Source organism: Sebastes umbrosus, chromosome 11, assembly GCF_015220745.1.
Source record: "Sebastes umbrosus isolate fSebUmb1 chromosome 11, fSebUmb1.pri, whole genome shotgun sequence".
Taxonomy (NCBI): domain Eukaryota; kingdom Metazoa; phylum Chordata; class Actinopteri; order Perciformes; family Sebastidae; genus Sebastes; species Sebastes umbrosus.
In genome coordinates, this window is record NC_051279.1 from 24,256,420 (window position 1) to 24,268,024 (window position 11,605).

General features: G+C 41.2%; 1 protein-coding gene across 2 annotated transcripts; it reads left to right on the forward strand.

Moving 5' to 3' along the window:
- The first annotated feature begins 1,278 nt into the window (after positions 1–1,278).
- LOC119496553 (protein asteroid homolog 1-like) lies at positions 1,279–8,816 on the forward strand. Of its 2 annotated transcripts, none has more exons than XM_037783945.1 (6): positions 1,279–1,459; positions 4,741–5,579; positions 6,321–6,629; positions 7,056–7,260; positions 7,459–7,597; positions 7,794–8,816. In XM_037783945.1, the coding sequence occupies exons 1-6, from the start codon at positions 1,333–1,335 to the stop codon at positions 8,209–8,211; spliced, it is 2,037 nt and encodes a 678-aa protein (XP_037639873.1). In that variant the 5' UTR covers positions 1,279–1,332; the 3' UTR covers positions 8,212–8,816. The 2 variants fall into 2 exon arrangements, with proteins under 2 accessions (XP_037639873.1, XP_037639874.1); XM_037783946.1 differs by having other exon boundaries at positions 1,280–1,459; positions 6,324–6,629.
- Positions 8,817–11,605: the final 2,789 nt, after the last annotated feature.

Consider the following 11,605-nt stretch of genomic DNA (forward strand, 5'->3'; position numbering starts at 1 on the left):
GCAGCTGTTGTCAATAAAACACCAGTTTCATCTCTTTGCTTCTAAACTCTTTGACCCATTCATACCAACAAAAACAAACACAATGCATTCAATACAAATATATTTAATATGAGAGCATATAAAATAAATAGTATATTGATTTTTTTTTACTTATTTAGTCAAAATTACGACATTTTAATAATAATAACATTAAATTAATATTTTTTTAAAGTAAAAAATGTGACATTTTTAATCAACACATTTAAGTATAATGATGTCTGATAGGAAAGTTGCTCCACATTAGATTTATTCTAACATTAGTGTTTATTTCATGTACAGACACAGTGACGATGGACCTTTATGAGTCGGCCTGATGGGTATAATGAGTGTGTGTGTGTGTGTGTGTGTGTGTGTGTGTGTGTGTGTGTGTGTGTGTGTGTGTGTGCGTGCGTGTGTGTGTGTGTGTGTGTGTGTGTGTGTGTGTGAAATGGTAAACCAACTTTATCAGTTCAGTTTCTGTTTTCAGCTGTAACAGGAGTTGAAGTTGGTTTCTGTTCATCACACTAACTGGTTCCAGCTCTCAGTCCAACTGGACTTTACTGTGCCTTTACTCTCAGCGTTATAACAGTTTCAGGGTTCCCCTCTACTGTCAGCGTTATAACAGTTTCAGGGTTCCCTTCTAGGTTTCACTTTCCTTTCCCAAACTCTCTCTTGTTTTTGAGGAAGTTGTTATTGGTTCACAACAGATGCAGTTACTGATATGCAGGTACTTAGTACGTTAACTCAAGCACTGTACTGAAGTACATATTGAGGTACTTGTACTTTAATTGACTATTTAGATGTTCAGCTCTTTTCTACTTCTTCTCCTATAGTAGACTACTTTAACTACATTTAGATGATATACTGACATACTTTTACTTCACTAAGGTTTTAGAATGCAGTACTAGTATTTTGTACACAGTGTGTATTAGTACTTTTATTGTTATTACTGTTTTCTTTTGTTGTTTCTGATGTCTTTGTTCTGTGTGATGTCACATCTTTTGGAAAATCAATAAAAAGTGAATTACAAAAAAGAAAAAGATCGATATTGATAATAAAAGAAGGTCAGAAAGGACAGAAAGTCTCCTAATAAAACCATGTTGTCTCCGTGTGTTTTCTTCTTCTCTGAGCTCATAAATGTAAGCAGGTAACATAACCTTTATATCCATATTCACATACCTATCTAAATGTGTAAAACCCTGCAGCAGTCACACGGTGTGATGATGTCTGGAAAATGAAACTTAAGGAAACTGAGACGGAGCAGCGGACTATAAGAGCGTCTGTGAGCGGCTCCTCGGCTCAATGTGACCGAGGATGGGAGTCCAAAGCCTGACCTCTCTGCTGGAGAACCACCGGAGGATCTACCGGGACGTCCGGTTCAGGAGGAGCCGGCTGGTGGTCGACGGCTGTAACCTCCTCTACCTGCTCTACTTCAGCTCAGGTACGACCAGGTACTCTAGTACTACTAGTACTACTACAGTACTGTATCTTTGTTTGTTTTTGTTTGTTTATTTGTTTTGCACAATTTAAGACTATACAACATAAAATAAATGAATAATATACAGTGCAGGAAGAGGCAAAAAAAAACACTGGGCTTATCTGAAGCCTCCACCTAGAGATATGACTACATAATAGTGATAACAAACAATTAGGACAAGATATATATAATAACAACAATAACAATACAGTAAATATATCAAAAAAGACAAGTGTGTGTGCGTGTATGTGAGTGTGTGTTACGTGGAAGTATGGTGTATGGTGTAAAATTACAATGTATGCAAAGATGTCTCTTTATGCAACAGTGGAAAGTTTCTGTTTGTGTGCTCTTCGTCTCATGTATTGGGGAAGTACTGAGTGTTGACTTTTACTGTCCGTGCAAAACAACTCCTTTTCTCACAGTCCCTGTTGTAGATTTCTATATAGTCACATTGTAATAATCTCCTGCAGTGCACTCTTCTGCAGACTTTGTGTGACTCTACATAACCAGTGCCTCTTCTTGCAAGAATAAAATACAACAAAGACATTTCATCTGTTCGAGATCCTTATTTCAACGTTCATTAGGACTCATCTCGTTATATTAATTGAATTTCCATTACATAATTTAATTATCTGATACTTGTTAAGGCTGCTGTCAGAGTCAAGTCAAACTTCATGTAGTACTCTACTTTAGTACTACTAGAGTAAAGTACTACAGGTGAGGAAATACAGTATACTTTACTGTATATTTTAATTATCAAGATACTTGTTAAGGCTGCTTTCAGATGGAAACCTTGTATCTCCATGAAGTCAAACTTCATTGTTTTTTTATGTAACCTTTATTAAACCAGGTAGTTCCTTCAGATTAAATCTTTACTGCAAACTCACCAGTACAAACCATCAGATACCATCTCTTACAACCACACAGGGATATACCTGTTGTATTTTATTTTTATTATCTACTAACTGTATATTGACATCATACCAGCAAGACTTTACTACAGTTTCAAGGTCTATCTGTAGAATATGTTACTGAGATGAAAAAAGTAAAGACTTAATTTTAAATCAACACTTCCTGCTTCCATTTCGAAATAAAAGCCCTCAAGCGTTTTTTCTATGGACAGAATTCCTTCATTTGTTAACACGAGGCTTTTATTCTGAAATATGTGCCAGACAGTGTTCTTTTATGAGGCAACTTCAAGCCAGGTCACTTTAGCAGCACAATGATCACATTATTACATATTATTAAGTGATTATTAAGTTATTAACACAACTCCTTTAATTCATCACCATTCATCCTATTTTATAAGATGAGAATCAAAGTATCTTTAAAATTTCATATTTCATTGGATAAAAACTAACTAAGTACATTTACTCAATACTGTACTTGTACTTTACTTGAGTATTTCCATTTTCTGTTAATTTCAAATATTGTACTTTTTGCTCCACTACAACATGGACGGTCCATGACGAGCCTATCACAGTACCACAGAAGTCCAATTGGGTTCAGATCAGGCAGGCTGTTAAAACAACTATAACTATAGGTCACTAGGTAACTATAGCTAACTAGGTAACCAGGTAACAATGTAACTATAGGTAACTAAAACAAACTAACTAGGTAACTATAAGTAACTAAGTAACTAAGTAACTAAAGCAAACTAACTAGGTAACTATAGGTAACTATGTAACTATAGGTAACTATAGGTAACTATATGTAACTATATGTAACTATAGGTAACTATATAACTATAGGCAACTAACTAGATAACTATGGGTAACTATAGATAACTATAGGTAACTATAGGTAATTATAGGTAACTATAGGTCATTAGGTAACCAGGTAACCAGGTAACACAGTAACTATAGGTAACAAGGTAACTAGGTAACCATAGGTAACTAACTAGGTAACTGGGAAACTAGGTAATCATGTAACTAAAGTTAACTAACTAGGTAACATTAGGTAGCCAGGCAGCTCTGTAACTATGGGTAACTAGGTAACTATATGTAACTAACTATGTTACTATAGGTAACTATATGTAACTAGGTAACCAGGTAACAAGGTAAATAACGCTAACTAACTTGGCAACTATTGGTAACTAGGTAATCAGGTAACCAGGTAACGGGCAGGATGTCGGTCTGGTGTTTCATTTGGTTGATCCTTTGGTTGATCCTTTGGTTGATCCCTTGGTTGATCCTTTGGTTGATCCTTTGGTTGATCCCTTGGTTGATCCCTTGGTTGATCCTTTGGTTGATCCTTTGGTTGATTCTTTGGTTGATCCTTTGGTTGACCCTTTGGTTGATCCTTTGGTGGATCACTTGGTTGATCCTTTGGTGGATCCCTTGGTTGATCCTTTGGTTGATCCCTTGGTTGATCCTTTGGTTGATCCTTTGGTTGATCCCTTGGTTGATCCTTTGGTTGATCCCTTGGTTGATCCCTTGGTTGATCCTTTGGTTGATTCTTTGGTTGATCCTTTGGCTGATCCTGTTGTTGATTCTTTGGTTGATCCTTTTATTGATCCTTTGGTTGATTCCTCGGTTGATCCTTTGGTTGATCCCTCGGTTGATCCTTTGGTTGATCCCTCGGTTGATCCTTTGGTTGATCCCTTGGTTGATCCTTTGGTTGATCCCTTGGTTGATCCTTTGGTTGATCCTTTGGTTGATCCCTTGGTTGATCCTTTGGTTGATCCTTTGGTTGATCCCTTGGTTGATCCCTTGGTTGATCCTTTGTTTGATCCTTTAGTTGTTCCTTTGGTTGATCCTTTGGTTGATCCTTTGGTTGATTCTTTGTTTCATCCTTTGGTTGTTCCTTTCTTTCATCCTTTGTTTCATCCTTTGGTTGATCCTTTGGTTGATTCTTTGTTTCATCCTTTGGTTGATCCTTTGGTTGATCCTTTGTTTCATCCTAGGGACAGCTGTGGCTCTGTGTCACATGTCGATGTGTCCTTGAGCAAGACACTAAACCTTAAATTGCTCCTGAAGGCATAGCCATCGGTGTGTGAATGAGTATTTAGATTAGATCCTGATGGGCAAAGTTGGCAGCCTCTGCCATCAGTGTATGAATGTGTGTGTGAATGGGTGAATGCTGACATGTAGTGTAAAGTGCTTTGAGTGGTCGGAAGACTAGAAATGAGCTATAAATACAAGTCCATTTACCATTTACCATCCTTTGGTTGATCCTTTGTTTCATCCTTTGGTTGATCCTTTGTTTCATCCTTTGGTTGATCCTTTGGTTGATCCTTTGGTCAGGTCTGGACCAGAACCACGGTGGGGAGTATGCTGCATTTGAGGTCCTGATTGAGAAGTTCATAAAAGCTCTCAGAGACTGCGGGATCGTGCCGTACGTGGTGCTGGACGGAGGCTCGGACTACACCGACAAGAAGCTCCAGACCGTGACGCTACGAGCCGTAAGTTGTATCAAGAGGGCCCATCGAGCGGCGGAGGGCAACAGCCAGGAGGGCATCCTGCCACAGCTGGTCAAGCTGGTGTTCAAACAGACACTGACCCGGCTGGAGGTACCGGTGGCTCAGTGCTACTGGGAGGCTGACCAGGAGATTGCTGCCCTGGCCAGGGAGTGGCGGTGCCCGGTGCTTTCCAATGACAGCGACTTCTACATCTTCGACCTCCCGGCGGGGCTGCTGCCCCTCTCGGACTTCCAGTGGGAGGCGGTGGAGCAGAGCGGCTCGCAGAGCTACATCCCCTGTAAGAACTATAACACCTCCAGCTTCTGCATCTTCTTCAACATCCAGCGCCAGCTCCTGCCCACCTTCGCTGCCTTGGCCGGGAATGATTACGTGAAGCTGCAGAAGATGACGTCCCCCATCAACTGGGCTCAGTTTGCCCCTGAAGGCAAAGGCGTTGGGACAACAGGCCGGCTGGAGGGGCTGCTCTGCTGGCTGAAGGCCTTCGAGCGGCCTCAGGAGGCCTTGGAGGCGGCGCTAGGGCTGATGGAAGATCTGAGCAGGAAGACAAAGGAGGAGGTACTGAAGGGCCTGTATCTGGGGATGAAGGAGTACCAGCTCCCTCCCAGCTCCCTGGAGAGGTTCTTCATCCACGGGACGGCACCTCCTCTCCCAGCAGTGGAACAAGTAATACAATCCTTTACTGTAAATGTTGTTATGGAAGACCTGTCTGTCTGTCTGTCTGTCTGTCTGTCAACTAACCTTCTGCTAACCACAGCTGTGAGCCATTGGCTGCTGTTAGCAGAAGGTTAAACTATTAGCAACCCTTTCTCTCAATCTCTGAAATGCTTCTCCAATATTGTACGACTCTCTTTTTGACTGACTTTACTGAAGGATAGTTAACTATAAGCATCCAAAGATTTATACGCCCTCAATTTATCTTTACAGCACTGCCGTTGGCCACCAGCCCGCTGGTCGGACGGCTGGCTACTTAGCTAGCTTGGCTTGCTAATTCCACCATGCTGTCATGAAACACAGAAAATGAGCTGAACAAAGTTGTCCCTCATCTGGTGATAGCACTGTGCTTTCCTACACTGTGACAAGAGTGTGTGGATGAAGTAGTCTCCAGCGGTGTAGGGTTCAGCTAATCTGGTCTCATTGGTTAATGTTAACGTTCTCAACTAACACTCGTGATCCTGGAGAGTGAATGACAGAACATATTGAGAGAAACTAGTATTGTCTTCAGCCATTGTTAAAAAAAAACAAGCCAACAATACTTGCTAGCCAGCGTTAACTAACGTCTTCAGATAATTATTCTGCCTCCACTTAACGCTCGGCCCACTAATCACCTCATCATGGTTACTAACAGAGGGGGGTCTATAGTACTGAAGTACACTTGTAATAAGTACACTGTGTCCTGTCCTCCTGAAGGTGACGGATCTGGTTCCAGACTGGACCCGGCTGCCGCTGACCCAGGCCCGGCTGACTGCAGACATCCTGGACGTGCTGCTGCTGCGGAGGATGACCCTCAGCTACCCCGTGGATCACGCCAACATGCCCAGCGCTCACCTGACCTCCAGGCCGCTCCGCCAGGTGATGTACGGGCTGATGCTGGGCGACGGGCCGAAGGTGGAGGTGAAGGAGCGAGACAGAGACGGCCTCGAGCTGAGGTTCATCCCAGTCCGAACCGCTATCACCGACGCCACTCAGCAGCTGACACTCAGCTCACTGGATCAGGTGAAGATTAGCCGGCGTCATTTTCAAAAACACAAACAATTTCCCTTTCAGAAATGTCAGGAAGTACACAACGCTCACTACACAGTCATCAGACTGAACTGAACTGGACTCAACTGGACTGAGCTGAACCGGGTCAAGCTGAAATTATTATTAAATACACACATTACACATAAACCATCGCCTCACTACAAACTGAAGCATCTGTGCAGATATCAAACCAATCCTTGTATTAAATATGTTTAATATGAATTAATCTACATTGAAGTTCAGGTTAACTTTTATACATTTAAGATAAAACACTTTATGAAAAGGTTTGTGTTGGTCGGGGAGATCTGTTTATTCTGATGACATTGTGTTGTCTTCTACTGTGAGTTTTATTAATGTTTTAATGACACTGACCCTCCTCCTCCTGTGTGGTGGTCCCAGGCTGAGCCCTCCCAGCGTCTACTGGTCTTACTGGGAGCTCTGGGAGTGACCGAGGACTCTCTGAGCTGCCTGCCGTCTCAGCTGCGCCTCCCGGTGGCTGCCACCTGCTACTGGCTGCAGAGAGCTCAGCCTCCTCCGGACCAGGAGGTGGTGAAGGCTCTGCTGCTGGGACTGAGTACTGGAGACGCCCTGAGACACACAGCAGGTAATAAACAGGTTATAAACACTGTTACCATCAGGTTATAAACACTAACACCTGGGACTGAGTACTGGAGACGTCCCGAGACATACAGGAGGTTATAAACACTGTTACCATCAGGTTATAAACACTGTTATGATCAGGTTATAAACACTAACACCTGAGGTTACGATCACGTATGTGATGTGTGTGTGTGTGGTTCAGCTCTGCAGATTCAGCGCCACAGACAGAAGCTGGACGCCGTCGTGAATCATGCCTTAAACCAATGGCAGTCCTGCCTGAAGGTCAGCGTCCAGCTGAACCAGCTGCTGGGGCTCCCCCTACCTGAACCACACATCGCCAGGTGAGTCTCCACCACCTACACCTGTTACAGTAGTACTTTGTTTCAGTAAAAGTACTACTACTGCACAGTAAAATACTTTGTTACAGTAAAAGTACTAATACCACACTGTAAAAATACAGTGTTACAGTAAAAGTACTAATACTGCACAGTAAAATACTTTGTGATAGTAAAAGTACTGTGTTACTCTGTTGTCCAGGTTGTATGAGGGGACACTGGTCCACCAGCTGATCCTTGGGATGAGGTCTGGAGGAAAGCAGAGGCACTTTGTGAAGAGGGATCGCTCAGGTGTGAAACAGTACCAAACCATGCAGGCTGTCGTCCACCAGTTTCACACTCGGGAGGCGCCGGCGCCGGCACCGTCAGAGACCCAGGAGAGAACGGCGGCCCCACAGCACAACCCTTTGGACGACCTGACCGCCATCCTGCAGCAGCTCTTCCTCCCGGACGAAGATGCGGAATTGGAGGCGAGCAGCTCGGTCAGAGTCGAGGAGGATCTGGACCTGAACCACCTGGTGTCGGTGAAATCTCGGTACCGAGCTAAAGAGAGAAAGAACCGGTGCAAGAACCCAGAACTGGCCCGTAAACAGGAGTGCCGGGGCTGGGACCTCCTCTGATCCATCAGACTTTTATTCAGCATTCAGTCTCTGACTGCTGAATGTTTCAATCTTTTGTAAAACTTTTAAATTCTTCAGCTCTCTGAGTTTTTGTTCACTTCTCTGCTACGAATGTTTCTCATTTAGGCCTCAGGAGTGAAAATGTATAAATTTCCTCATATGTTTCAGTATTTATCTGATATTATTATTTTTATTTGAACTCAATGAAGTAAGAAAGAAGGACTCTAAAGAGTCTTAAGTCATTCAGTCACTGACTGTTGGAGTCTAAAGACTATTCAGATTTGATTCACTTCTATTTATAGCTGCACTTTGTTCTTTTAAATGTTTCAATCTTTTGTAAAACGTTTTAAATTCTTCAACTTTCGGAGTTTTTCTTCACTTCTCTGCTACTCAGGGACGAATGTCTCTAATTTAGGCTTCAGGAGTGAAAATGTGTCAACTTCTTCATATTTTTCCGTATTTATCTGATATTATTATTATTATTATTTGAAAACAATGAGATAAGAAAGTAGGAATACAAATAAGGAAATGTTAAATCTGTTGTTTTATGGTGTAAAATTATATTTATTATGTCTGACACGTGAATAAAGTTTATATTTGTATATTGTATGTACACACAGTGAAAATATGAATAGAAACAAAGTGAGCTCCTTTAAAAGATTTATAAAATTTTAATATACATTGTATTCTCATCCACACACACGGGTCATAAAAGAGCAGATAAAGAGAGTTGGAGGTGTGACAGTGTCTTCGTCCGCCATCTCCGTCCTCAGCGGTCGTTTCTTTAGTTTTGGTGTTGAAGCTAAAACAGATGAAACTTTTGTTGCTGAGAGTAAAACCAGCCGACTTAACTTAAAATGTGAAACTGGTAGTTTTTGTTTCAGCGCTGCTCATTTTTAATTCAAACTAAATACAAGAATTAGCTGTAAATATCAGACCGACTTTAGACAGGCGCGTCTTTAAATCCCTCTAAAAACTGATTTGTATTAATGTCCTTTCAGAGTTTGTGGTCTGAATTCACTTTTATCTGTTTCTTAAATATTCAGTTTACAACGATATAAGATAAGGCATTATAAATTCTCACATTTAAGGAGCTATAACGAGGGAATGGTCGACACTTCAAATGCTTCAAAAAATGACTGAAACAATAAAATTATCATTTTGATAAACACATTGAGTTTGTTGCAGACCTTTTTGTTTTAATTGTCAGAAAATATAGAATAATATTTTCAGCTGAGTGACATTTTAAAGCTGCTTTCAGTCCAAAACCTGAAAATATTTAATTTACTACAACAAACTAAGAAGAGATTCAAAATATTGTGACTTTGCTTGAAAAATGAAGATTAAGAGATTATCCAATTTGTTGCTGTTTAATTTTCTGTCGATCGACTTTTCGATGAGAAATTATTGATTGGAAACACTTTGACAGACTTTTGTTATTTCTGGTTTGTTTACAAAATGATTCCAAAACATTAATGCCGATAAAGAATACAAAATTAATTATTCATAATAATTTTTTAGTTAGTCTGGAAACAGAATATTTAATGACTCCTGAAATTGTTGGTTCCTTGAATGAAACCTTTGAAAAATATGTATAAAAGTGTTAAGATTTTATTTAACTAACTATCTTTAAAAGTTTTATTTAAGTTTGACAGATTCAATTTAGACTGTAGCAGCAACTAGTGATTATTTCATTATTGATTCATCTGCTGATATTAACTGGATAAATCACTGGTTTGTACGGTATATGAAATGACGACGTTAAAATCAAACATGCATTATGATCCAAACCAGATGCTGAATGGAAATATACATATGTGACTAAATTAAAATAATTAAAAAACAAATTCAGATTTCAATTCCCATGTTGTTAAAAGCATTATTGCTGCCAAAATCAAAATTAAATTAATATTAAATTGAAAAATCATTTTCCAGTCTACTCCTAAACATAACACTGCCTTAAAGGGACTATTTGTAACTTTCAGAATTGCTTGTCAACAGCGACACCTGTGGCCGTTAAGTCAACGAAAGTCAGCGGGTGATTCGTGCTTGTGCTCGCTCTACAGACATGAACGAGCATCGCTCAAAACAGTGAGGCGACACACGTCAGCTAAAACCACAATATCACTCTATATTTCACCTGCTTGGCAGTAATGTTAGCTGACCAGACGAAGGTCTCTCCATGAATCACTGCTGATCCTAGTGTTGGCTTTTCCTGCTTCAGCCTCCCGACCACGGCCGGAGGAAACAGGGGAGACACGAGATAACGTTTCTCGCTGCGGAGCCCCGTCACTTCACAAGACACGGAGAACCTCTGTTGGTCTGGAGGAGCTGCAGCATTTATTTCTGCACAAACGTCCGCTGTACATTCATTAGATATTCTCAGAGCTAAACTAACTTTTCTGCAGTGTGTAGTGTGGAGCGCATGCACGTGAGGTTGAGCAGGCTGAGTGAAAGCAAGCAGACAGCCGGCAGGCAGAAGAGCAGAGGAGCAGAGTACAGCAGAGACTCCGGTCCTGGAGACCACAGCTACGGTCTCCCCCGCGTACTACTACCGCGGCCAACACTGTTTAACAGATGGGCTTCACTAGATATAACTTTGCGGTTTTGGTGCTTCCATGTAGTTTGTGTGGGAATCTTGTCTGAACAGCGCAGCCACACGCGAGTGCATATATGCGGGCACGCATGGGACACCGACCCGGGTGATTTATACGTGTAAGAAGTTACAAACAGTCCCTTTAAATTCATATTTTTTAAAAGTAAAAAATGTGACATTTTTAATCAACACATTTAAGTATAATGATGTCTGATAGGGAAGTTGCTCCACATTACATTTATTCAAACATTAGTGTTTATTTCATGTACAGACACAGTGATGATGGACCTGTATGAGTCGGCCTGATGGGAATAATGAGTGTGTGTGTGTGTGTGTGTGTGTGTGTGCGCGTGTGTGCGTGTGTGTGTGTGTGTGAAATGGTAAACCGACTTTATCAGTTCAGTTTCTGTTTTCAGCTGTAACAGGAGTTACAGTCCAACTGGACTTTACTGTGTCTGTACTGTGTCTTTACTGTCAGCGTTATAACAGTTTCAGGGTTCCCCTCTACTGTCAGCGGTATAACAGTTTCAGGGTTCCCCTCTACTGTCAGCGGTATAACAGTTTCAGGGTTCCCCTCTACTGTCAGCGGTATAACAGTTTCAGGGTTCCCTTCTGGGCTCCTGTAGGTTTCACTTTCCTTTCTCAAACTCTTGTTTTTGAGGAAGTTGTTATTGGTACACAACAGATACAGTTACTGATATGCAGGTACTTAGTACATTAACTCAAGTACTGTACTGAAGTACATATTGAGGTACTTGTAATTTAATGGACTATTTAGATGTTCAGCTCTTTTCTACT

Excerpts from the sequence above, each read along its gene's own strand:
- LOC119496553 (XM_037783945.1), top strand. The coding sequence starts at position 1,333 with ATGGGAGTCCAAAGCCTGACCTCTCTGCTGGAGAACCACCGGAGGATC. Across the intron at positions 7,261-7,458 it reads CGCCCTGAGACACACAGCAG|CTCTGCAGATTCAGCGCCAC; the intron begins GTAATAAACAGG and ends TGTGTGGTTCAG. Across the intron at positions 7,598-7,793 it reads CCTGAACCACACATCGCCAG|GTTGTATGAGGGGACACTGG; the intron begins GTGAGTCTCCAC and ends TCTGTTGTCCAG.